The sequence below is a fragment of the Acanthochromis polyacanthus genome, chromosome 10 (genome assembly GCF_021347895.1).
Source record: "Acanthochromis polyacanthus isolate Apoly-LR-REF ecotype Palm Island chromosome 10, KAUST_Apoly_ChrSc, whole genome shotgun sequence".
In the NCBI taxonomy this organism is placed as follows: Eukaryota; Metazoa; Chordata; class Actinopteri; family Pomacentridae; genus Acanthochromis; species Acanthochromis polyacanthus.
Genome location: NC_067122.1, coordinates 15,544,493 through 15,571,936, shown reverse-complemented (window position 1 = coordinate 15,571,936; position 27,444 = coordinate 15,544,493). Strand labels below are relative to the sequence as shown.

At 41.1% G+C, this 27,444-nt stretch overlaps 1 protein-coding gene across 5 annotated transcripts; it reads left to right on the top strand.

Annotated features, from left to right (window-relative positions):
• The first annotated feature begins 94 nt into the window (after positions 1-94).
• On the top strand, positions 95-27,444 carry mcf2a (MCF.2 cell line derived transforming sequence a). 5 transcript variants are annotated; one of them, XM_022194904.2, is made up of 30 exons: positions 95-816; positions 5,833-5,901; positions 5,984-6,098; positions 6,492-6,582; positions 8,089-8,208; positions 8,639-8,755; positions 9,199-9,348; positions 9,446-9,561; positions 9,795-9,909; positions 10,102-10,221; positions 10,534-10,725; positions 10,806-10,997; positions 11,723-11,894; positions 13,301-13,377; positions 13,555-13,640; positions 13,792-13,858; positions 14,017-14,132; positions 15,978-16,047; positions 16,149-16,241; positions 16,471-16,563; positions 17,224-17,349; positions 17,459-17,680; positions 20,147-20,239; positions 21,138-21,216; positions 21,483-21,546; positions 22,784-22,884; positions 23,298-23,410; positions 24,737-24,849; positions 25,105-25,208; positions 25,308-27,444. In XM_022194904.2, exons 1-30 carry the CDS (start codon positions 702-704, stop codon positions 25,346-25,348), a joined length of 3,342 nt encoding a protein of 1,113 aa, XP_022050596.1. In that variant the 5' UTR covers positions 95-701; the 3' UTR covers positions 25,349-27,444. The 5 variants fall into 5 exon arrangements, with proteins under 5 accessions (XP_022050596.1, XP_051809983.1, XP_051809985.1 ...); XM_051954023.1 differs by having other exon boundaries at positions 25,289-27,444; XM_051954025.1 differs by lacking the exons at positions 23,298-23,410; positions 24,737-24,849; positions 25,105-25,208; positions 25,308-27,444 and adding an exon at positions 21,818-22,002.

Genomic DNA, 27,444 nt, shown 5'->3' with positions numbered 1-27,444 from the left:
TTAAACAATAGATCTATTCTCCACTGTTTGTGTGCATCTATATTACAGTGAGGAAAGAAAGGGTAGATGAACATGTCAGCCTAACAGTCCAGCCCACTGTTGTACAGTCAGTGTCGCTATGAAGGCATAAAAGAACTAAAAGGAGCACGAAGGAGTGTGAAGTGAGAGGAAAAGTTGGGAGGGAGTTGGCAGTGTGTCAGGAGCAGACTCTTGAGCTCTGTACGGCGCAGAGCTGACGCACTAAAGCTCAGAGAGAGAGGGAGGGAGGGGAGAGAGACAGCAGTGGCCAGATGGAGCTCTGTTTGTTTTGAAGTAGCTGACTGCTGCTGAGAGCAGGACAGACTGTCGGCACTGGTGTGCATGAGGGGGAAAAACACATCACACCCAGTCTGGGAGACAACAGGACAGCAAACTACTGTTTTCTGTCTGAGTGGACAGGCCTTCTGTTGTAGCTGTGCTGCTCAGTGTGGAGGCACTCTATGCAGCTCAAGGTCAGGAAGAGCCAGCAGCAGCAGCCTCCAGGGACTACTCTATCCAGATCCTGGGACCCGCAGAGGCAGGTGGGCTTAACTTTGTAGTGATGAACTCCCACTATGGAGGGCTATAGGACTCTGAAGAGGATGTGAGGCCTGGACTGCTGGCGAGAACTCCCACGACAGCGTCAGATCTCCCAGCCTGATCCTGTGTCAGAGACTAAGGGAATGGGCCCGGCCTCACTGCAGGAGGAGAGAGAAACGGGGAAAGAGCCCAAGGAGGAGATGGAGAGCTACCGCTGCCTTCTGCAGGCTGGTTCCCAGCTGGAGAGCACTCTGCAGCGTGAGTACACATGATGCTGACCGTCCTCATGTATCTTTTGGCAGCCACTACCAAGCTTTTGAATGTAATCCTTTATCTGCTCTGAAACTGTTCCCCATTACTACAGATCACATTTCTCTTGTCAGCACAGTGCAGCAAACTGAAATGTACTGTTGGCCCATTTGGTTTGATTTACAATGTCCATTTGCAACTTTAGAGAACCATTACAATAAGTAACTGGAGAGCTGCACCCTGTTCTGTATCTTGGGTCAGTCAGTATTATTGATGTGGTGGCTTCAGTCAGCACTGGGCTATTGCAGGGATTATGTCAGCTATTTTAAGCCATCACAGATGGATAGATATTCATTCATCATAATGATTTGTAACCTCATAATGCCAGGACTTTGGGTTTTAGATCACAGTGGAGCAAAAGGCTGTCAACTAAAGTACATAATGCAGCTTGTAGAGTTTGGTGTATGTTATTCTGTCATGTGAAGAATTACAAGGTTTTTAAACTGTCAATTTAGTGCAAAAAAGAAAAAGTTCTGTTCTTTTTTTGTAATAAAATATTACATTTTTAAACATCAGTTTAAAAAAAACAAAACTCCAAAAGCAATATTTTTCTCACACGAATTATCATCTTGAAGTAATGTTTTGCAAATTACTTTTAAAAAGTGGAGAAAGAAGGATGGCTGATGGACAGAAATAGCTCTTGATGTGAGTAGAGCAGCTTCCTATAGAGGATAATGTGATTACTTTGGGATCTTGGCAGCCTTGAGTTATTGCTGAACTGATGAGCTGCTCCTTTTTTATGTCTCCTGTGGGTTCATTGTACCTGGTCTGGAGTGTGGAGGTAACTGGGACAGCAGGGCAAAAGCCGTGCTGAGTCTCTTTTTGTACCAGGTGGAGGTTTTGTTTTCCTGTGTGAAATACAAATCTTCCACTTCGGGTTTATCCTAATCTGCTTACAAGGGATGCAGTGGTAAGCGTACATTTACTACACTGCGCTATCAAGCTGGTTTATCATTTACACTATGAGTAACAACATTTACTTTTACGCAGCTCACCTATTGTCCTCTCCCTTCTACGCCTGCAGAATATCATTCTCAGTATCGGACTGAGTCACTACTGTTTCTCATTTACTTTTGATAAGTGAGCTCGCCTTGTGTTATTTAAAAAATGAGGAGGATTTCAAAGTAAACCCACAATTTCCACAAAACTTGTCACACCAGATCTTATGACTGTGTTGCTGGACAACACCCAGAACAAGACTGTACTCCCCAGAGAATACAGTCCAAAACTACTTCTATTTTAAAGTTTAAATCATCTTCCATCTCTTTAAATGACACTTTAAAGCCTTTTTGTGCTGAAGCATGAGCTGACGTTTCTGATGTTGACGTTTTAACGAAACCGAAAATTCAAATGCTTCCACAAATGACGCCAACTCTTTTCAAAGCTTCAACTTCAGCTGACACTTTGCACCCTTTCAACTGACACCTGAACTGCTTTAAGTGCCTCGACTCAGCCTCCAACTCCCACACAGCTTGACACGTAGGATTAGGATTTTGTGACATTTTGCCATGTTTTCACCTGTGATTTTACAGCATAAATGAGCACACCGAGACAGGAGAGATTTCATTACTGGAACGTCTCTGCAGTTCTGTGGTAGACTCCAAAGACTGTGGTGTCATATGACAGGAAAACATGTGAATCATAATAAATCACGAAATGCTCCAAAGACCAACAGTCCACAGCACAGGAAATGCAATATACTCTTGAACAAAATAAAAAATAACATAAAATAATGCCAAATATCACTCTAAGAACTGGCTTAAATGAATAGAGTTGCAGTGTAATCCTCACAAAATACCCGAAAGTATTTGGCACAGGTCACAAACCTTTGAAAAAGTGAATATTAAAGGCCTCCCTAACCGAAGCCTTGCAGGACTATTGTGCAGCATTCAATATTCATGCCTTTTCTAATCTAAAACCAATCTAGTTCTTGTGTGTCCCAGTGGGTAGAACACACAATTTTTTCTGCCCTTTTCTATCAGAATGCAGCCACCCACCAGTCTAATCCCCTGAGCATTTAAAGCGTCATTTAGCAAAATATCTCATGACCTAAAAGCAGTACGAGGCTCGGCCCCTGTGTGCTATGAACGTGTTTGAATGTGTAAGAGGGGATTTCTAGCTCTGCGAGGGATTACATGTGCCTGCTTTTTTGGTATCTAAAATATCAGACTGTGCAGCATGAGTGTGTATGTGCACTCCTCATCTGAACCGGCCTATTTTTTTTACTATCATTCAGTATCAGTCATTGACATTTACTATGTGAGTGAATGGTGCTGCACAGTCAACAGGGCAGTATGGAAAATCTTTGTCTTTTCCACATGGTTGTTTTCTACACCGCTGAAAAGATCAATCACTGATATTCCAGCAGAAGTCATGTTCAAAACAGCCTCAGCATGTTGGGTTTAATAGTTTGTTCACCTATTAATAATTACATCTTTTTGTCCCTGGTTCTCCTACACACCCATCATTTTTTTTAGAGATTTGTATTCACTGTGATTCAGTGTCGTAAAAGAACACAGCTTGAAAAAGTGCAGTGGGGGTGACTGCTTTCCGTAGGTGTCATATGGAATTAAATCAGCGTAGATATTTCGCACTGTTTGGACAACAGAGATAAGCTCCCAGCCTTCAGCTTTGTATGCAGATCGAAAGGATTGCTCGGAGTCTCCATGTCTTGACTGGCAGTAAATCTCTGTTTCCATCCACGTTATCAAACGTTCCTCTTTCTCTGTGTGTTCAGACAGAAGAGCAAACACAGGTTGTTTGACTTTCATCTGTGCACACTCTTCATGTCACCTGCAAAGGTCATGACGCTAATAAATATGGAGTTTCCTACAAGTTATGGCATCGAAAAAGCACATCAGGATTGTTTATTCATCAGTGTTTTGTATGAACTTCAAGTGCTGAAATATTTCTAGAATATATGTGCTAATTTGTGCGTATGAATCCGATGCGCGTTATATTTTCAAGTCCTTCTTGAGTGGTGCACAGTCAGGCACGAGACCTTATTTACACTGCTAAATTTTACTTGGCAGCGTCCTTAAATGCATTCAATCATAGGAGGGGCTGGTAGTCGTGCAGGGCCAAGGGGGAGTAGAGTGTTTCCAAAACCTGGCAAGTTTATTAAGCACACTGCAGTTTGCAGCACAGGCAACTCTTCCTGTGATCAAACACAGTAGAGGTCCGCAGTGTGTGTGTGTGTGTGTGTACCTCTGTGTTCTGGCCTTATTTTGTTCATATAAAACTTCACTGTGGTTAAAATAGCTTGCTTATTTTGTTTGTGATCGCTTACATGTAAGACTTTAAACATTTACATTACATACAAATCACACACTGTTCTAGCTCAGACACTATTACACGTCCTTATGTTGAAGTTATTTCAATTGGACATGGCATTATACAGCACCCTTATTGGCACCCCTGGTTAAGATGTGTTAAAAGCCTTAACATAAATTCAATTTTTATTGCAGAAGCATACTCTCACACTGAAAAAATTATTATAGGAGAAGATTAGGTGCTGTTTTGTTGGCAAAAGGGGGTTGTACAAAGTATTAACATCAGGGGTGCTAATAATTGTGGCATACATGATGTGATGTAAAAGAATTATTTTTTTAATGTGTGATTTTTTTTTTTTTTTTCCCCACTGAATAAATGCACTTGAATTAAAGGTTGGATTTTCCTCTTTTTTTTTTCATTGTGGTCCTATATTATTTAGAAAAAAACTGAATTTATTAGAAGCCAAGGAACACATCTTAACCATCGGTGCCAATAATTATGGAGGGCACTGTATGTACCTATTTAAAACTTTTCCCAACATCCTGAATGTCTTGTGGAACTGGGTATGCATGATTATATGACTATTCAATTGTGACGGTAACTTTATCCTGTCTGCATGTGTGTAGAGTCCAGCCATTGGCCCAGCTTGGCTCAGCCCCTCTCTGTTACAGACACACATCAAATATTCAGCAGGTACCAGCAGAGCTCATTACGGCCTCACGGACACTATTACTGCAGTCTGCTCATGGAAAATAACACCTCTTTTGCACTTCCTCTTCTCTTTCTTTTGCCTCCTCTCATGTTTTTCCTGACTGCGTTTTTCTGTCTCTCTGCTTTGGTTAATTTTTTATGTCTTTATCCATTATGGATGAGAAAATGATAAGCTGTGAGCAAATTCACTGCCTCAGTGACCTGTTGTATGAACTGCTGGACAGGAGACATTCAGGATGCTTTGTCCCAAAAACAGGTTTTAAGCAGGCTGGTCCTTAACTGAAAGGTCATAGCCCATTAATCCTCACTATTTATATATATATATATATCACCCACTTCATGCGTCCAGTATTATGTAAATGCAGTGTGAGCATATGTGATGCCCAGCACTGTGTCTGTCTTCTACATCTGGCTGAATAATTCCTGGTGCATCAATGGGCAGATGTAAGCCTCTTGTTTCTGATGTGCATTTATCGGCTTCTCAGACAAGCACACTGCTGGCACCAAGCATGAGATGTGGACCATCTTAACACCACTCTAACATCGATTCAGATGCTGTACAGCAAAGAAGCTAATGTGTTTTAATGACGGAATTGTCTTACATGCGCCGTCGGATGCAGCTTTGCATTTGTCACAGCCATGCAGCACTTACAGCTATGTCCAAGCTGGTCGAGTTTTCAGTCAACTTTTGTCTGTTTTTTTGGATTAAAAGGTGAGATTTTGTTCTGCTGTGGTAGAAAGTCTCCAAAATGTCATTTCGATAATCAGTTAAAATATATGCAAAGTGGGAACTTGAGTAAATTAAAAAAAAAATGTTTTCATTTCACTAATTAATGCCATTAAATAGTTAACATTTTAATAAAAAAAATACCAAACACAAGATGTCTGAACCTGAATCATTCGACACCTCTTGTTCTTTTACCATAAACATCTTGTTGTTTAAAAAACTGTATTTGTTAGCATGTTTCTGTCTTCTTCCAGAGGTGACTGTCCCTGTGAGTCTGAAGGAGGTGGGAGGCTATATAGAAAAACAAGTGGCATACCTGTCAGGTGAGCCCTTTTAAAATATGTTTCTAAGAGTTACCTATTTTATGTCTTATCTTAAGTAATCACCTCTTTGTTTCTTTCCTAGGGGGCCGTGGGGAAGACTCCAGCGTCATCATCACCCTCCCAGAATGCTCGGCTTTCAGTGACATTCCAGAGGAAGCTTTAACCAAAGTCTTTACATACCTCACTCTCATCCCTCGGTGTGTCCTCCCTCATTTATTCTCACGTTAGTCTCTCCCTTTCTGCAGTGCACCAAAAGCTCAGTACTTGTATTCTGAGCACAGCTGGTCTGGCATTCTGTGCCTCTCAGCTCAGGATCAAATGTCCTCCTGGTGTCCCCTATGTCCAAACCTCAGTCTCCCAGGGGATTAGGGAAGTTCAGATTGGGTCGACCGAAGGGCTTTTTCCCTCTTATGAAACTACAGTAAATGCCACATGAACAAAACAACAACACTTATTTATGTCTGTATAAAACATCCTGAGATGTGATTAAATCTATTCATAGCCTCTCATTGTTGTATCTTAAAGCCCTGAACCACCAAATCCACAAAAACTGCACACACTTTGACAAATGCCTATTTTTGTTTTTGCAGAACGAGGCAACCCGGAGTTAAATTCATCATCATTTTAGACCGAAGACTGGACACATGGGCCTCTATCAAAACTGCTCTTGCCAGGATAGCAGTAAGTTTCTTTCTTTTTTTTTTAGTTTTTATAAAGCCCATTTTTACCTAACAAATGTTGTGACTAAGCAGTTTAGACACCATGCAGAGGACAATTCCAGGTTGTGAGCTGCGGTGTGCCTAAAGGCTGCTGTTTTATTTATGAACTGCTGTCCATGGTGCTGAAAACCTGCCAGCACCCAAAAAATTAAACCTTTTTAATTATTCTATATTTTCCAAAGCTCTTTCCCTGCTTGGCACATACTTTCAAACAGTACACAGTTTAAATGGGGACCCTAAACATTGTGTCTGTACTGAATGTCCCATTGCATATTGCTGCGAATGTATGAGTAAGCAAAAAGTGTGTGATGACGCGGGGTGCTGAGGAGAGGAGAGGGGGAGGAGGAGACATTGCAGTGAGCGCTGCCACCCTCCGTCTGAGAGGCAGCAGCAGCAGCAGTGCTGCGGCTGTGGTCAGGCAGCCGGAGGGAGCTGCACACATCAGCTTGGCACTGAATTCTGTCACAGCCGGCGGGAACTTGCATTTAACTGAGATGGCTTCCAACACCATGGCTGATTGCTTTTACCGGCGAGGAATGCCGAAGATCCGGAGGAGCCCGGTAACGAGCTGCTGGCTTGCTTTAATACTGAAGAGTCTGTGGGGAAGTTTTCCTTTTTTTTTTTTTTTTTTTTTTTTTGGGCGGGCTGGCTGAATGCGGCTGTGGCTGCTGGAGAGTGCAGCACTGCGGTGCACAGCAGAGCGCACTTATGCTTAGTCATGCAGTTGACTGTGATGTATGTGTGAGACCTGAAGGAAGCCCTCTGTAGTCTCACTGATGACTCCTGGATGCATGCTTATCTTGAAATGGGAGGGTTGCGTTAGGACAAATGAATGTCAGAAGGTGCGTCACCTGGAAATGATGAAAATAGAGACACAGGCTCTGTATGCATTAATAAATGCATATATCATACATGCTGCTGCAGAACTGGCTTTAGCATCACTTGTACCTGCATGAAGAAAATGTCCAAGTACTTGTTGAAGACTATGACAACATTTACTTGGGGACAGCTCAACATGCCACAGTGGTTATTTACTGTTTTCATCACACCTTCCATTAGGTTTCCCTTGAGATACATCCTGCTGCAATACAACCTGTGTCTTAATAAAGACAATGAGTAGAAATTCCTACAATGTCAAGCAATGACCTCAAACAACCTCAAGATGAAATGCAGCATATGATGGGTATAAATCGTGTAGCGACTGAACCTTGAATCCATTAAAGCTGACAGTAATCGACTGAGTGACAGACCTGACGTCTCTCCTGTCAGACATGGAGGATGAGAGCGTGTTAATGCTTTTTTTCCCCATGCATGCAGGAGATCAAGTCTGTTTACACCGTGCAAACATGCAGATGCTGGGAAAGCTCACATGTTTATTTGCACTAAACTGAGGTGAAATGCAAAGCTATTGTTTCATGCAGAATCATCGTCATCAGTATAACAGTGAACCTCTCCTCCCCTCATCAAGGCTTCCTTTCCTGGGAACCTCCACCTGGTTTTGGTGCTCCGACCCACCAGTTTCTTCCACCGTACTGTTACTGACATTGGTTTCCGCTTCAGCCAGGAGGACTTCATGCTCAAGATGCCAGTAAGGCAGCTCCTCCTCAGTTACCAAACATGTCTCACATCACAACAAGGTACACCTGGTTTTTCTTACAGAGTTGAGCTCAAATGTTCTGTGGCCGAGGACACATGTTGATCTTAGTTTTAACTTTTACAACAAATTTCATAACACAGCAGCTTGTTCAAAGATGTATCTAATGTTTCTGCTGAGCTATGCACTTTAATTTGACAAGTATCACTGGTAAAACACTGATGTCGCACCATTTCAGTGCTTCTAATAATCCTTTATTCTGGTGTGTACACATGATAGATTTGTCTGTAGTCCAGTGAGGCCCAGAGGCTGCCTGAACTGTCTTTCCTATTATGAGAAACACTCCCGTTCTTTAAAGTCAGGTAATCATATGCACAGTACAAAGTGTTCTTTGTGAGGTCTCAGATTTTGTCTGCACATTCAGGTGGTGATGCTGAGCTCTGTCACAGACCTGCTGCGCTACATTGACGAAAACCAGCTGACATCAGAGTTTGGAGGCACATTGGACTACTGTCACAGTGACTGGATTGTTTTACGAACGGTAAGATTCAGAAACAAACTGGCTTCAGATGATAAGCCGTATCATCTTCCATCATCTCTCTGTTTTTCATTTCTCTTTTCTATGGCTGAAACATTTTTTTCAACCAGTTTCATGAGGCTGCTGATAGAAACCGAGCATAAATTAACATTGAATTTAAAGTACAGGTGGGAAAGCACCTATTATTTCTAAGTATTTGTTGTTTTTTTAAACTTAACCAGTGTGGTGTTAACATGCACTTCAGTGACTTGCCGTGTCTCACTCATTTTCCCTGGAAAATGTTGTGTCTTGGCGTCTTTTTGTTGTCCAAAATCCGCCAAGGATTCTGTATCTCAAGAACACTGGGACACAGATTGCTCTCTTTTTACTGCATAAATATGTGCCAGTTTCACACGTTATCTATGCAGCTGTAGTTGAGTTTTTGTACGCTCTTTCTTTCCCTACAGGCTATTGAAAGTTTTGCTGTAACAGTCAAAGACATTGCACAGATGCTTCAGGGTTTCGGAACTGAGCTGGCAGAGACGGATCTGCCAGATGAAGTAAAAGCCATTGAGTATCTCCTCGATTCTCACACCGACAAGTACAGAAAACTCAAGGTAAAGTTTACAAAGATTCCTTGTAAAAACCATTCTGCAGTGTTAATGTAGGAACGTAATCTTCTGTTTGGGATGCAAGCTGTCTTCTGTTTCCTAGGATGCAATCAGGTCGGTGTCAAAGGAGGGCCGTCATCTCCTCTCCAGCCTGGAGGCAACTGGGAAGGAGGATGACTCCCAGTGGGATGTGAAGCTGGACTGGGAGACAGTCCAGAGGTGAGGCTTCTTTAATTAGCCCTTTCTTTCCTGTAATTCATGTGTTTTTTTATTATTATTTGCAATAAAGTGAAATAAAAAGTAAAATTGTAATCTACCGTAGAATCGGCTGCCCTATTTGGGTCAAGAAATTTAAAAAATTCTATTGTTAAAATCAAAATGTAAAGCCTGAATGTTGTTCTTTCTGCTTCACAATAGAAACAAAAAAGATCTGCAGTTACTCTGTTTTTTAGGCTTCTTGCCCAGCTCAGAGACATGGAGTCAGCCTTTGATGGCTTCTTTGAGAAACATCATCTGAAGCTCCATCAGTACCTGCAGCTGCTCAGATATGAGCAGAGCTTTCAGGAGGTGAGGATTCCACCTACTTTTGTGTGCATATTTAATGTGTTTCCCCCAGAGGATAACAGCTTTCAGTTTAAGACATGTGAATGCAGTCCTCAAGGCTCAAGTTTTAATGTGGCTGTAATGCCTCCGAGGAGTACCTATCTTGTTTTGGTTTCTCTTTTTAAACTGTGTATGTGTGGTGTCTTTTCTGTTTAGACTGAGCTATGTCTGGAGCATCTCATGGCTCAGGAGAGGGAACTGTCCGTATCTGTGAACACTCTGGCTCAAACTGAACAGGCTCTCAAGAAGCTGGACAATGTAGAATCTAATGCACAGGTCAGTGCTTCTCCAATGAGACTGTCGACATCTGTGGCCCTGCTGCAGCAGAAAAATACTTTAAAAATGGGTCATTCTTCAAATGTTGATGTTTTTAAATGTTACTATTTTATTCAATTTCATATTTTCATGCTTGCTTGCTTTAGCGGGTGTATTTGACTTATTTTTCACTGCAGAAATCAACAAAATATGTTTCTCCATATGTCCCTGAATGTTTGTATACATCTAGAGTGGGTGTTAAAGATCTAAGTGATCACTGTGTATCCACTAAAACTGACCCCATCCTCCTTGTTTCCCTTTTGGCTCCATCAGGAGGTGATGGCTCGAGCCCAGATCATCATCCTCCACGGACACCAGCTATCAGCCGGTCACCACTATGCCATGGCTCTCATTATGCAGCGCTGCAACGAGCTTCGCCACTACTGTGACACACTTACTGCTGCTCTTAAAACTAAACACTCTCTTCTCCTGCAAACACACCAGCTGCTGCTTTGTCTTGGGCAGGTATTGAAAGACATGCTTTCATTGACAAACACAAGGACGCATAAGCATCTTTATGATACACATGTGCTCTGTACATTCAGGCCCAAACATGGTGTGACGATGGAGCGTATCTATTGGCCAATCAGCTCGTAGATAAGTTCCAGTCGAAGGAGGGGGCCCAGGCTGCTTTGAGGGACATTGAGAAGTTCCTGGAGGGGGCGCCGTCTATGCTGAGCTCAGGAGTTGACATTCTGGCCATCGAGTACGAGGCTGTTATCACACCTCAACTTCAGGTCAGCACCCAAAGCCTTAAATGTGAAAATAATGTCAAACAACCACCATTATTTCATGTTTGACCTTAACCCTCCTGTTGTCTTCATTTATGGGCACCAAAACATATTGTTTCCTTGTCTGAAAAAAATTCAAAAATTCAGCAAAAAAATTTGCAAAATCTTCAGGAAGAAAACTCCAATAATTCCTTAAAAATTTCCTTTAAAATTTTTATTTAAAAAAAAAAACACCCATATTTGGCAAGATATATTTTCTAAAAATTTGTAAAAATCTTCCAAAAAATACTGAAAATATCTAAAGTGATTACATATATATTTCAATAAAACTTGTAATATTTTCTTTAAGAACATTAAGAAAAAATCAACCAAAATCCAGCGAGTTTCCCTGGATTTTGGTTGATTTTTTGTGAATGTTCGAAGCATTTTTAACAATTCTTTTTTTCCGCCAAAAAATGTTCAAAGATTTCCCAAAAATGTTGAAAATGTGGACATCAGAAGTTTCACTGTGAAAATATATATATTTTTTCCACATTTTCAAACTTTAAAACAGGTCAATTTTGACCTGCAAGACGACACGAGGGTTTCAAGTGGACTGAGTTAAAATGTGTGAAGGATGCAGTTTTCCTTTGTTATTGTTCATCCATGTTTATTCCACAGTATCAGTAATAATTTGGGATTTTACCTAAAAATGTCACTATCCTCTCTCTCTTCCTTTGTGTCTCTGATAGGACCAGATTGGGAAAACGTTTGAGAAGCATGCAGCAGTACAGCAGATGATCCAGAACCGACAGGCTTGTCTGAGGAAGCTGGCTGATAAACACGTACGACCGGTCCAACTGGTGGCCCCCAGGCCTGAAAACCCACCGCGCTCCAAGTCCCCGCTCTTCTCCCCAAAGCATGGTACAACACACACACACGCACGCGCACACGCACGCACACACACGCGCACACGCACACACACACACACACACACACACACACACACGCACACACACGCGCACACGCACGCACACACACGCACACACAGACATGCACAATCTCATCTCAAAAGAAACAATTGATGTGAAAGTAGAGAATTAACACATTTTTATGCTCACTCCACAAACAGCAATCTTTTTTTTATTTTTTTTTACAGTAGATAAAACAGCATTTGTCTTCAGATGGGTGCATAGATTTACAGCATGAACAGTATGCTTTTCTCATTTAAACTAAAAATACGCCCCTGCCTCCGTTTTCCAGCACTAGCCCTATGGCATCAGTCCCCCTCCCTCTTTCCTTCAGGCACCAGAGTTAAATTAACACATCACAGGGTCCTCATTGTATAGCACCAAGGTTCCTTCAGAATGGCCTTTGGGGTCAGCACACTGCTGTTACAAATGAGCCCGAACGAGGGCAGAAGATATAATCAGTCCACTGCGAAATACCTGACTGCTCTATTAGCCACATAGAACCATATGTAGTTCATATACATTAAAGAACTTCTCATCCCCGGCTGTGTCTCAAGGGAGGCTGCACAAAGCCAAGCACATACAGTAGTGTCCAATTAATACAGTGTGTGTCATCTGGTGTGTGTATGTGTGTGTTTTATCGGAATGTCTCCTCATCTATCTAATGTATAACTGTAAAAGGATAAGTAGTTTTTTCCCATGTCCATTCATGTCTTTTAGGTTTTGTTCTCCATAATAAGTCATACTAATGAGTGTAATAACAAGAGAGTGGGAGTGATTATGAGCTCCCTTTGAGGCTCCTTTGATACTTGGGACACCAGCCATTTCAGAAAGGAGATAAAGGGAGAAGTGGCTAGCTTTGATTGATTTGATCTGGTACAAGCTTACTCGCACACATTTGCTCCCAACACGTGTGTACACGCATACCACTGACGAATGTAACACGGCCCATGCTAAGATACAGCCACTCTGTTGGCCTTGGACAAGCATGTAAGGATTCAGCTGCAAGGATCAAAAAGGACACTGACAGTTCTGCCAAGCGCTGCTTTAGATCTGTACATACTGATTCCAGGCCACGCCTTAAGAAGAGTCGACCTATTATCACGGATTACCTGAAATATCCATCACTGCTGGTTTCTTTTAAATTACTGAGCGTTCAAAAAAAGCTCATATGTAGGGAAAGGAAATCCCTTTGAGGTTGTAATGTTCACACTGTGCACACACTCATAAAAAATTATTGTGTTTGATTGAGTGCGGATGCTCACATCTTCAATATACCTCCTCAGAACATATGGAAAAAGCCTGCGTTTGAATCACACTTTTACTGATGATCTGTTGCTGCCGATCTGGTTTTCACAGGTGATGGTTTGAAGTTCACGTTCGACATTTCTTTGCCTGGGAAGAAAACATCCCGAAAGAGCCCCAACCCTAGGAAAGTGAGTAGAAAATGAAAAATAATAACTTATTTTTTGTTTTATTTCTTAATTTCTTTTCATTTAGGCAGTTTCTCTTGTCAAACTCTTCCTCTGAGGTCCAATAAGTTGTTCAGTATTTTAACATTTTCTCTAAATTCGTATGGAAGAGTCAGTGCTGTCTGTCTGTGGTGTGTTCAGATAGAGGTGATCCATGACTACCAGGAGAGCCGGAGCTGTGTGTCGTACAGTCTGGATGGAGACGACAGCCCAGATCTGTTGAAGCGGTGAGGCACCCGTCCATCCATCTGCCTGTCTGTCCTCAGTGCTGCTCTTGATGCTGTTTACTTTGCGATTCTCTTTGTTCAGTGCTAATGATGCCCACTGGGTCTAACACTGTTTCTACTTCTGTCTGTGTGTCTATGTTTTGCGTCACAGTCACGTGATGAGGGAGCTCATAGAGACTGAAAGAATCTACGTGGAAGAGCTGCTGTCAGTGCTACTGGTAGGAAAACACATTATCACAGAAGGAATTTTACAAAGGTCATGGTTAAACCATACATTTGTTGTCAAGTTTTTTGTTTAATCACTCCTGGTAATACATATTTTAGTCCATTTGCATGAATCATGCGCTTCCTTTATTGTGTTGCTATAATATTGCAGGGCTACAGGGCTGAAATGGACAACCCAGCCTTGTCGGGGCTTTTGCCACCAATACTTCGCAGTAAGAGAGACATTCTCTTTGGAAACATGCCTGAGATCTACAATTTTCATAGCAGGCAAGTGTTAGGGACTCAAATGACATACAGGTCTGTTTAAACACAGAGAAACGAATGGTAATGGTCATATATTGTGACCAGTCAATGTATAACTTGCTAGTTTTAAAGGTCTCAGATGGTGAAAATCCATTTTTATTGTGTTTTGTGGTTGCTATAAACTTGGAGGTGGAAAATAAAAGCTGTTAAGACATGAAGACATTTACTTCTGCCATTCTAAAGCCCCCCTACAACTAGATAGACTCCCAGCTTTACAAACCAGTGAGAATTTCACTGAACTGCAACACACAAGCTAAGGTGCCTGCAGTCGTCCAGCTCAGACTATTCAAAATGAGGAGCTGCTCCACAGTCCACCAGGTTTGTTTATTTTCTAGAACAAAGAGTCTTCATGCACTCCCAGTAGAAGTTAAAGAAAGTCCCATTTCATGTTTAATCACATCTATATCAGCTGATATGCTGTCAATTGTTGTACCCTGAGCTGCCAATCACAGACACAGAGAGTCTTCTTCCTGAAGGAGGCGTGGACAGCAGCAGCTTAGCTTTATACAGACACTGAAACAGCTGGTTTAAAACAGGGCTAAAACCAGATTTGCACAGTCATGGTAAAATGAATCATTTTTCCTGTAATTTGAGCTGAATAGTCAAAAGACACTGGGGATATGTGAGACTTTCATTAATTTATCCATAGTTGGCACAATATGGGACCTTTAATGTAGTACACTGTCAAACTGCCGTGTGGCGTCTAGGATTAAGGTGACAGGAAAAACTATGTTAGAGAGCTTTAGGAGCTTTTTTAAAAAATTTTATTTTCAGTATTATTTTGTAACAAAAATAAAACAGACTAAAGAGCTGTCATAGGCAAAGTAAACTGCTTATAATTATGTAAAAGAGAGGAAAAGTCAGCAAGTGTACGTGATTTTCCTTTAAATCAAAGAGGTCCGTATGACAGAACAGAACACCAACAAAGCAAACAAATGAAGTTCAGCATAGTCCAGAAATCATTTCAGTTTCCAATGACCCTAATCCTAAGTAGCTTTTTTACCCAGTATTTTAATTTTTTGTGAAAAATCTGAAAGAAAGTCAGACGTTCAGATTGCTTGTGACTCTTTACCCTTTGCATTATTTGCTTTTTTAAAACTTGCTGCTCAGACTATTTACAATACATTTAAGTCACTATTTTCAGGCCTAGTTGACAAATTCCCAAATAAAGAACTGAAAGAAATCCTTTCCTGACCTTATATCTGTTAAACATGAAACCACTACAGAGAAACTTGAGAGTCCCAAAAATATAATCACTCATTTCTGTGAGTTGTTGAATCTTTACTGGATATTACACAGTATGAAATTATGTCCCCACTTGTGCAGAGCTTAAACCTACCATCCAGTTAAGCTGCTAGGTGTAAGAAAATGGGTACCTTGTTAATGTGTACTGCAATTAGTGGTGACTAGCTTCTTAAGCAATTTTAATAAGAATTTAGATTTAGTTTTTTGATTATTTTTACAACCTTTTATTTATATCGATTTATTTATATTTTTGGCTGCTATTTGATTGAACTACAGCCACTTTCTGCCAACTAAATTTCTCAGTAAACTGTTAAAAATTCTGTTTTAGAAAACTTTAGAATTACACCCAAACATGTAGTAGTTTTCTTGGAAAATATACACAGATAGAATTTTTTAGTGTTGCTGCCAAGTTTGCTGACTGATTTTAGACCTAAGTAAATTATTCTAGCCAGAAACAAGTCTGGTCTATTGCATTAAAGCTAATGTGTGGGAGGTGTTTGTTTGAGTCACTTTTTTGGCTTTGGAGAACTAATTCTTGGCTTTGGACTATTTTTGGGCATCCAGGGTTTTCCTCCAGGACCTGGAAGGATGCCTGGAGGCTCCTGAGGGTGTGGGAGCCTGTTTTCTGGAGCGGGTGAGATGATTAGTGTTTACATTGTTTATTTATATTTGGATAATTTCTACATCATTTATGTGCATATTTTTAGAACAGATTTTGCTTTCCTGTCTCCCCAGAAAGAAAGTTTCCAAATGTATGAATGCTACTGTCAGAATAAGCCACGTTCCGATGCACTGTGGAGACAATTCTCAGACTGTGGCTTCTTTCAGGTTCGTTCTGTCATGATGTCAACTTCTGTCAACAATTTTGTGTGATTCCTTCACTGCTTACTTTCATGCATGGAAGCTTTAAATGTTTGAATCACTGACGATATTGTAATATTTAATAATATTGCTAAGTAAAAATTTGCCTTCCAAATTACTTTTAAAATAGATAAACTGTGGTTTGTCATTGACAAACATTGAATTCCTTGTGATTTAATTTTTCTTTCTCATGAAGGAGTGTCAAAAAAAGCTGGAGCACAAACTGGGCCTTGATTCCTACCTACTGAAACCAGTCCAACGCCTCACCAAATATCAGCTGCTGCTCAAGGTTAGAAAGTCAATCGTCTACTTTTTATTTGCAAGACAGGGCATATTTAGCCATTTTCCATGAGACTGGCTTTAAATATGTGCTGTGTTGTGGAGATCAGCAGCAGAAAATGTACTCCCTTGATGAACACATACTTTTTTGCCAATAGCAAACTATGTCTTTAATATATTCCTCATATTTAATTCTCCTCATAAGCCTATCTGTATTTTTAAAATTCAAATTATAAAAAGTCTGCAGACACAATGGTTGCCCTAAATTTGCCAGTTTGCTGACATACATTATGTCCAATCCGAGCTCAAGTACATACATCAGCAACATTATTACTTCACTTGTGTGCAGATTCTCTGTAATCCAGGTCATGTTAATCCTTAGAGCTTCAGTAAAAAGCAGCTGGACTTCTCTTTTAGGTACTTGAAGGCCTTCCATCTCTCATCCAAGAGGAAAAGGAAGTTCTAACTGAGCTAGAACTTAATAAACCTTGCAGACGAGATGTAAAACATCTTCAAGAATCTAAAAGAGAAGACCACTTGCTTTTTAACTGAAGCTCCTGTGACTACAAGTCTTTACCTCTCAGTTTTAGCCTCTGTATTTGTGTGTGTGTTTGCATGCGTTTGTGTTTGCCTGTATATGTCTATATGTGATGTGTTTATGTATTCTCAGGAGCTGATAAAATACAGTACAGATGTTGAAGGCACCTCTGAGCTGCAGGGGGCGCTAACAGCCATGCTGGACCTGCTCAAATCAGTCAATGACTCCATGCATCAGATCGCCATCACAGGATATGAGGTGAACTACCTGAACTTTCTGAAATCCTAAACTCCTAATTAATTTAGCACAAGTGTTGCGTTCATAGTATATAAAGTGTTACACACATTCCTGCTTCCATCATATGCAGGGTGACATTTGCGAGCTGGGCCGAGTGTTGATGCAGGGCTCCTTCAGTGTGTGGATCAGCCATAAGAAAGGTCCCACTCGCATGAAGGAGTTGGCTCGCTTCAAGCCAATGCAGAGACACCTCTTCTTGTATGAGAGAGCTCTGCTCCTATGCAAGCGAAGGGAGGAGCATGGAGACGGCTGTGATAAGACCTCCTCTTACAGCTTCAAGCACTGTCTCAAGGTTGGTCTGGGTCTTTGTTTGGGTGCAAGTGAAAGGAATAGGAATGTTTTTTGGAACATTGGCCCACTAGTTAAACCTGTGTTACCAATGTGTTAAAATGTCTTGACTATGAATGCTAGAGTGAAGCATTTGTTCTTCTCAGATCACTTATTCCAGTGCTGCTCTGAAAGCTTTTAGTTCTGTATTTTACATTATGCTGAAGTAACTAATGGTGTCTAAAGTGTGAGAAAGTGACAGCTTGTGGCAGCTCCAAAACAAATTATGAGTAGCTTTTAAAGTGACTGTGATTGTTAATTTTATGAGTAAGAGGTTGGTGAAACTAACATATGATATCATGAATATTATCAACAGGCTGCTTATGCAGGGAAATGCATCTTTTTAAAATAAACTAAACAAGTTGTTTTGGTGACATAAGAACATGAGGGCGCTATTGCTCTGACTAAAAGCACTCTTTGTTTGCTACAAAGCAAATCTTTATTTGCTTTTTTAAAATTCAGAATGTTAAGCGTTAAGTATATTGTGTTTACTTTGTAGTGTACGTAGAATACAGTATAAAGTATGGCTAAATGTTGCATTTCTTTGACTTAACTCAATATACTCTTTATCAAGTGAACTATTCAGTATGTATTATGTGGGGTTGAGTAAATTAACATACAAGAATAGTGATTCAAGAGAGTTAGAGGAGCACAATACTATAGTAGCAGACTGAAAGTAGTTTCCTGCCTGACACATTTCCTAAAACCTTAAGGCTCACAAATATAACAAATGATCGCTTAATCTGTTTTTTAGGTTTTGGCAATGTGAAAGTAAATGATCCACTGAGCTGATATTGGTGTCTATATTGCTATCTTTGATGATTTGTAGGTTGCCCAAGTGGTTACAGAATCTGGCCTGTACTGCAAAGCAATTTTAACACACCCAGGAGCATCACTTCATCATCTGTCTTCACTAAGCCTAACAACCACCGTCTCGCTAAGTGGTCATGTAAAGCTGGTTACTAACTCGATAAATCATCCAGAATTTCTAAGTCTAGCTATGAGCACATTAAAAGGGCATTGTAAGCAACAGATGACCAGCCATAAACATGGAGCTGCAAATTACTTTACTATAACAAACTATATTCCTATACCAATATGAAGAGTTTAAAATTACAATCCAGCCAGAAAGCAACACGGTTGCTGCAGTTAACGCTGACTGTGTGAATGCCTACGTTAATAGGCCTATCAGTATTACTGCCCCATCATTAAAGCACGAGTACATGTGACTATAATTACAGTCGTGTGGTTCCATTAATGTGCTGCTTGATCTTAATGCGTGAGACAATTTTGGCCTTATTAATTCAGCTGCAACCCTGCCAGTATTAAACTGTCTTGGGAGCAAGTGAAGGACAAATCTTACTTTAAACTCTTATACACTCAGCAGTTTAAGGCTTTAGTGCTTTAATCAATTAGTCTGTATTTTAGAATTGTATTGCTATAAATATACACACAGCCTAAAGTAGAATACAATGGCATTGAAATTTCCTACAGAGAAACTAAACCAAAAGCAAAGAAGAGTTGAGTTACCTCCACTAAGGATCTCTTACATCTGTGCTTTTCAGGGAAAGAAAAGAGTTTAGAAAAGCATTTACCTCCCAAAGCTGCAAGTCCTGTAATTCATCACTTCTTGACGGCATGTGTTAAAAAAGTTGTAAAATGCAGCATACAAACTGTCACAATGACGCTTTGTTTCTCCGTATGTTTTTAAAAACTGCTTAAAAAGCAACACTTGATTTGCCAGATTGCAAGAGGCGAAAATTAATGTATTCTCCAGTGAATCAGTGCTGCTTTTTACAGTTTTCAGTGTCAACATGGTTAGCAAAAATCTGGCATTTTGTTTGACAGTGTATTTAAAGGGGTGTTATATACACCGAGTGCATACAGAGGGAATTTTATGGCTTTTTTTCCCCATACTAAATATACATGCACCAAGCTCCACAGGATCCTCTGTGAATAGTAATGCAATGTTTTTATATGTGTTGGTCTGTTATCTCCATCATAACCTTCTCTGCAGCAGGTTATGTGAGCATGATAAGTTACCATGGAGATGTGAGAAGTGAACCACCACTATGGCCTTGAAAACCACGAGTTGAATTTGTAGCTATCTCACTTAAACCTTGAAAACTGCTTTATAGTCCAGGCCTGGCTTGGATTTCTGCAACACTTCTTTTGTTATACGTGTTGGAGGGTGTCACAGCTGGTGTCACACCAACAACTGCAGCTCTTGATTTATTATTGAGGATGTGGGGAGGAAGCAGTCGCACAGCGGAGGTGTGTGTGTGTGTGCACAAGTGCAAATGTTTGCGTTATGACATGACAGATGTGTTACATGATGTAACTCTGATGTACAATGTGCTGTTTGTGCGGCTCCACCTAACGCTGTGTGTGTGTGTGTGAGTCGCTGTAAACAGTGCTTGTCTCTTGGCAGATGACTGCTGTGGGGATCACAGAGAACGTCAAGGGAGATGTGAAGAAGTTTGAGATCTGGTACAGTGGCAGGGAGGAGGTGTATGTGGTTCAGGTGAGGACTCTGGAAAAGTTTCATGCTTGCATTTTTAGAGCTGAACAACAATAAGTAGCTTGTTGTTTAGCTCTTACTCTGACTGTAAAGCTTATTTAGAAATGGTTTTGATAATCGGGATTGTTAAGCAAAACTGGAGCTTTATATTCTTAATAATAAACACATTTGCTGGTTTTGACATATGAATGTGCTCTGTGGAAAATTGTGGTCAATATTTTTAACAGCTCTCTAAACATTGATAGACAAATGATTAACCATATAAACTAAAAGGAGAGGCCTTCGAGTCTAAATGGTAAGATTGCAGCTAGAGACACGTATATCCACCGATCAGCCACAACATTATGACCACTGACAGGTGAAGTGAATAACATTGATTATATTGGTACTATGTGGTGTTCTGCTGGGAAACCTTGGATTCTGGCATCCGTGTTGATGAGACTTAGACACTCAGATAAAAGCTGTTCCTGAACAAACGCACTCCTTCATGCAAATGGAAATCCTGAATGTCAATGGCCGACCCCCACACAGGAATGCACCCCACCACACTGCAAAAACATCGAACAGTCAGGAACATTTTGGGAACGTGACAGTCACCAAAGATGTTGATTTGACCTCCAAACATCCTAGACCCCATTCTGGTCGAGCATCAACAGGATGCAGTGGAACAAGTTTGATTCTTAGAGGCCCCACTGCACAACCCAGAGCACCCAAAGGATCCTCTGCCTGGTGTCAGACCCCATAGGACACCCTGAGAGGTCCTCTTGTTTATGCCCAATGGTTCAGAGCATTGTTGATGACATAGGGGGACAACACTTAAGCAGATGGCCATTATATTATGCCTGATTGGTGTATACTAAATCTGTCTTGTTTAACCTGTAATGTTTCTGTTGTCTCTCAGGCTCCTACGGTGGAGGTGAAGATGGCCTGGCTCAATGAGCTCCGAAGAATTCTAACCAACCAGCAAAAACTGCTTAGAGGTCAGTGAGCATCTTAAGTTATATGAGCAAATATTCTGAGTACAAAGGTCAGAGCTTTAAACCGATTTTCACAGCCTCCAGGCAGCATGAGATGTAGTTAAAGGCTCCACAGCAAATATGTGAGCTTTTGTGCTTCCAGTTTCTTCACCAGTAGCTGCAGTATTAAGGAATGACCATAAAACTGGATCCTGTTGAGAAACTGAAACATCTTTATACGGTCTTACAATACCTTGCTCTTCTTCTTCTTCTTCTTCTTCTCCTCACAGATGAAGCATATCATCATGGCCAAATGGCTGAACACATGCAGCTTTCTCCGCCGCTCCCTGAGAGGTCAGTGCCACTGGTTGATTACAGACACAGTTACAGTGTGTTAAGCGCATGACTGTAGGCTGTAGATACACAAACATACACATACAAGTATGAAACACACAGTCACAGTGCTACTACATGTGCAAAAAGCTTGAGTGAATGTGACTGTCATTCCACGTTGCCCTGGTACAAGGCTTTTGTGTGTGGCGGTGTGTGACGACGGGCCCAGGCCCCCACTCTGTTCACTGCTGTCTAGTTGCCTATCCCCACTCCTCCCATCCCCTACCTGCAGGGGCATGCGGCCGTCCAGAGGGGTTCCCAGGGGCTGTCTGCCGGGGCTGGACTTTGTCTCGCTGTCAGCTGATGTGTTTCTCTGCCTGCGGTCCCGGAGCCCCCGTCCCCGAAGCCCCCGGCAACGGCCCCGGCCGCGCCCCCGCCACTGCCCCCAGCGCCACTGACCTGCCGTAACGCTCAGTGGTAAACTCAGCCTGGCCCAGCCTGGCTCACCTCACCCTGGCATGACCCACCTGGCCCATCTTGGGGACCAAACCCCCCACCCCAGGCTGCTGTGTTTGCATACTGACCGTCAGCTGCACCCCCTTTTTACAGCCTCCATTCAGGTTCATAACTGATCCCCACGCTGCCTTGCTGCATTGAGAGGCCACTGTCTCTGCAGCTCCTCCATGGCTTCCTAACATGGTATCAAAAAAACAACCGCTCTTCTTTCTGCATCTCAGATTTGCTGTTTTGCATGTAATGCAAAGGGCAAACAAAATAATTTGAGTTTCATTCCATGAATTTTCTTAATTTTTTTTCATGACAGCTGCTTTTTAAGATGGGGCTCGTTTTTTGAGATCTGATCAAGCATCTGTAAAATTCCTTGAGACATTCTGAATCCACAAATGAAGCAACCAAATCTGCAGTTTGGATCTTAATAAATCGAGACCAGATCTTCTTTTGTGTTGACACGTTTTGTGTGAACACGTGTCAGTGACTTCTACTTCCCACCTTTAACAGAGAGGCTTGCACATGGCTGCTGTGTGTTCTGTGCTGTCTGGCTGGTGTCTAAATGGCCGAGTGAGAAACAACAGGACAGAGTTGTTCTTGAAACTGATCTGGGGCCAGCTTTTACTATTTCCATGTCTTCAGATTCAGGAAGCTGACCCCAGATTGTATGGCTGAGGATGACATCTATCCTGAATGTGTCTGACTCCGTACAGCATTTGTTGAAGCTTGTCGTTTTGTGTTGTTTTAACAGCAAACAGCAGAGAGCGTCAGTGAGCTCAGAGGACACTGAGTCAGGGAGGAGCAGTCCAGACCCCCAGCCACACTCTCCTAAACACCAGCACAACCGTAGGAGTGAGTTAATCTCATCCCTAATAATTCATGCTATAATCAAGTAGATACTTAGTAACTCAGTCACAGGAAATTTTAAGCAAATTGATTCAAGTCACACTTGCTTCGCACATTGTTGCACTGGCATTGTTGATTTTCTTCAAACACTAATGTAGTTATGTGACTCTTCCCCCTCAGCAGTTCAGGTGTACTTTGACCTGAAGAACCAGGTACATCGAGGAATTTGTGGGAAAAAGGTCCATCTACTGAAATTAGCTTTTGATTCTACGTTCTTGTTATTTTCCCAGTAAGTGACTAAGGGCCATTATAATGTCGATGTGGTTACTAAGTATCTACATGGTGCCTTTTAAGACTTAATGTTCTGAAGAATGTGTTCATCAGTGTCTTTTATAGCTAAAGTCGTGTCTGTGTCTCAGGTTGGCCCGGAGCTCATCACTCGGTAGACATCTGCGAGGGTCTGGAGGAGTGGCCTGGAGGTCGGGACGGTTTCCACCCATCTGACACAGAGGACGAGGTTTTGGTGCATCTGGTAAGAACAAATGCTGTCACATCCAATACAATACAGTACATGATGAACTGTAATATTCTTACAGCTTCATTTCCGGATAAATTAACTAAACTACTTGGTATTACACTTGTTGCAAACAACACTGTCTATTTCTTTACACTCTAAGCCCCAAAACTTGTCAGCAGGTTGAAATTCATGTTATCTTTTTTTTTTTGTTTAAAATGCCAAAATTTCATCATTTATCAATGCCAGAAACTGTAAAAACAGAATACATTTTTCGATTTTCAACTCTCTGACAGTCTTGAAAATAATCATATGTGATGTTCAGTTACTTCCACAAAAATAACCAAATGTAAGCATGAAACTATATTTCACTGAAGATGGTTTCATTTAAAAATGAATTTTTGTTAAAAAAAAAAGAAAAAGCTAAGAATTCTGTGGCCCAGGTTGCAACTGAGAAGCCACGTTTGACTCAGCTGTGACCGGCTTTGTGTCCAAATTCAGAGGTTATTTGTCTGAACTAGGCTGAACTTCAGGCTGTGTTTACACAGAGAGAAAAGGAAAACAAAACAAAAAAATTAAAAAGCAAGTAGTAGGATATCTATGGCTTGTAGAGCCCCATTTTCCTACCAGTACTTGGGACATCTAGGGACACTTGCAAAAATGTCAAATAATCAAAAAAGTAAATTCAACTTTCCTTTTTTCTCTCTCTTTTTAATTATATATGACATTAAAATTTAGTTATACAGCACAGAAGATATTTGAGTTCTCTCTATTTCTAACAGTGGTTGTGCTTTTTTCATAAAGGTGTAGGAAAAGAAGTCCAGAGTGAGTAAAATCATGACAGGAACAAAAATACCTTCAGAAAGTGCTTGGACCACATGAATAATACCAATCAACTAGCAATAGACTAAATAATGCAGAACATTTGATTCAGGTTAGATTTTTTGTTCATAAAAACTAGTATAGTGCTCTTGTGTCTTTACATTCAGATTGCTGTTATTACTTTTACTTTTGCCTCAGCTGGAGAGTGTTAGCTTTAAGGGTACAAAATGCTGCACAGGTCTGCTATCGAATATTGAGTAGAGTTTAAGAAGTGTATTGTTTTTTCTTCATTTACGGCCTATTTCAATCAATCAATCATTTACTGCCTATTTGGCAATATACGGCGTAAAGCTCCTGACTACTGTGTATTTCTGAGATGACCATACAGTACCTCTGCATCTGCACAAATTTGCATTACAGTACAGTAACTGCTCATTAAAGAAGTCTATTCTATAATTGATTCTCTAGTTACGGTACTTCCAGCACTTCCACTTGTGCTTGAAAGTTTTCTTTCCGTGTCAGTCTCCAGGCAGATACAGGGCTTTAGCTGACTGTCTCCAAAATGGACCAGACAGCATCACGATCAAATGTGGAGACGTCATCCAACTACAATTTGAAGACAACAGGGGGCGCTGGTGAGTTTTCAGCCACAAATGAAGTTCAATAAACCCCTCTGTCAGGGTGGTTAATGATCAGTTAAACTATTCACATGAGAAGGGTTAGAGTGTATGGAAAAAGTACCTATAAGGTGCGTCTGTAGACTAATATCCTGCTTAGCAAAATGCAAAGAACTCTAGCTAAACTTGTTAGCAATATTTATATAGTTTCTCCCCCTATTTTCTTTCCCCTATGTCAACACTCTCCTCTTCGCTCTTTATCCTTGTGGAAAGGCTGGTGAAAAATCTGAGTCGGCGACAGGAGGGTTTCATAGCAGCTGCCAGCCTGAAGCTGATTATAGGAGACAGCAGCCGAGAACACTCCTCCAGACTAGGGGGTAAAGAAAAGACATGGACTTCCGTGACAGCGTAATGTTGAGTCATACGCCTTTCTAAACTTTGATTTTCTTCTCTAAAGTCTGTGTATTTTCTTGTAGACCCGGGGAACCTGAAGGCAAGAAAGCTCAGCTCCCCTTAGAGAAGAAAGCACAGAATGTGAATCTAATATTTACCTGTGGATGATGAACAGACAGGAAAAAACAGACTGAGTCATAGCTGTCTCATAAGTGATGCACTATCAGCCACCCTCTCTTCACCTCCCAGTGCTGTCTGCTTTCTTCAGAGTTCAATCATTAGGGAGAAAAGTGTGGGACTCCACAGACCTGATTTTTCTTCGTGGCTTTGACTGATGATCTTCTGAAGTTTTCTGACAGTGAAAGTGTGCAGAAGCACCAGCACAAATGCACGGGAGATGCCCCCTTCTGGACAATCAACGGCCTGGTACAGCTGGATCCTGTTTGGTCTTCCTCTTTTCTGATCGGTGATCAATATCTTGTCCCTCTGGCGCTCCACCTGCAACGCATGCAGTCAAGATGTGAGTTTGCAGCCGTGGATCACTTCACAACCTGTGGACTCTTCATTCCAGCTCATTCTTGACATGACAGTGTCTCTGAGTGCTTGAGTGTTTGTCTGTCTGGTGCCGGATGGATGCTAATCCAGGATTTGCCTGAAACATTTCTTAAAAACGGAGACTGCTGTACATAAACTGTATCATTTTTAACATTTACTGTACCTCAGTGTTTCATCTTTGTGTAGTTGGTTGACATTTTTCCATTGAAATACTACATCGTGTTTTTCTTACATCTCGTTCTTTCGGCACCACTCTTCTGTACAGTCTGGGAGTTAAAATGCCAAAATGTGCCATGCCATAATGCCTTTTTATTCCTGCTCTTTTAGAGTCTCTTCTATGTACTGTTTGCAAAATCAAAAACCCTGTTCTTGTTTTAAACTGACCTCACAAATATTCAACAGGCACTTTACAAGGGTGGAAGGACAATAGAGGGTGAAATCCACCTATTGTCTACTGAATGTGTTCTTTGCTTGCTGCTTTTCCTCACCTACTGTGTACTTCCCCTGATTCTAGCTGTTATTTCCTTTGTTTATTCTTGAATGTATGATGCAGGGGGAGACATACCCCCTACATGCAGGCAGCGGTTGACATGTCAGTGATGGTAATCTAAGACAGAGACGGACATGATGAAGATTGATGGCAATGTATTCCTCTGTGTGTGCCGTAGACAAATGGGAGGCGTGTGCCACAGAGCGCAAAATACTGTCATTTTTCTTCAGCATCTTTTGGGAGCCGACTGTCAGTCACTCACAGGAAAGTGAGGAAGAGAATCGTAGGGAAAGATGATGCTGTGCTTACGCCTTCATCACCGAGGCAGATGGTTTCCTCCTCAGCATTACAGCTCAGTTAATCTTGAGCTCCCCATTAAAAGGGATCATACAGCCAACATGAAATATACCCTCTGTGTCGAACACTTAATTAAATATTGATTGCAGACTTATATGAATTTACCACATCAAATTGAGGCCCCGGTCTGAAGGCTGCCTTTGATACGCTGCGTTTGATATGGAAATGAGTCAAGAAAGCAGCAGGGACCGCTGCACACTACGTATTTCCTATGTTGTTAATTTATTTATTTTGCTGTCATGTTGTTCCTTCATATTGTGAGGTATCTGTGTAGTCCCAAATGAAATAATGTCTCCATATATTTACAGGAGCTATGCTTGACTCTGCTACAACACCCTCCTTTGTTTTTCCTTTCGGCTCATATAACGCGATCAGATGGTTTCTTTGTCATTTCAATCCAAAATGCTGCAGAATTTGCACAGTTTTTCCAGGTTGGAAAACAAAAAGCCTGCTTGAAATATTACGTATTCCAATGAGCCAAGTAGCCTAAGCTTGTTGCTGAACTTTTCTTTTAATGAAAATGCATGGCAACTGCACACCGGCCGGGTTTGTATTATTAGACAGTCACTGCTCTACACTGTTTAGTTTTTGTTTTTTGTACAACTTTGGTTCTGTGAAAACAATCCAATGAAGGTAAGATTTATTGCAATAAGTGTTTTTTTTTTTTTAAATAATGGAAATAACTGTTGTTTTAACATGGTGTTATGTTTGGCTGAAAACTAAGGCTCGTCTTTTTCACACACCCTTGTTTAATCTATTATTTCTGTATTCTTGTTTCACTGGAAGCTGGCTTATGCAATAAACTTATGCAGACTCTG

Coding starts and splice junctions, on each gene's coding strand:
- mcf2a (XM_051954023.1), top strand. CDS start 702: ATGGGCCCGGCCTCACTGCAGGAGGAGAGAGAAACGGGGAAAGAGCCC. Junction 6,099..6,491: donor TACCTCACTCTCATCCCTCG/GTGTGTCCTCCC, acceptor TTGTTTTTGCAG/AACGAGGCAACCCGGAGTTA. Junction 23,411..24,736: donor ACGAGGTTTTGGTGCATCTG/GTAAGAACAAAT, acceptor TTTCCGTGTCAG/TCTCCAGGCAGATACAGGGC.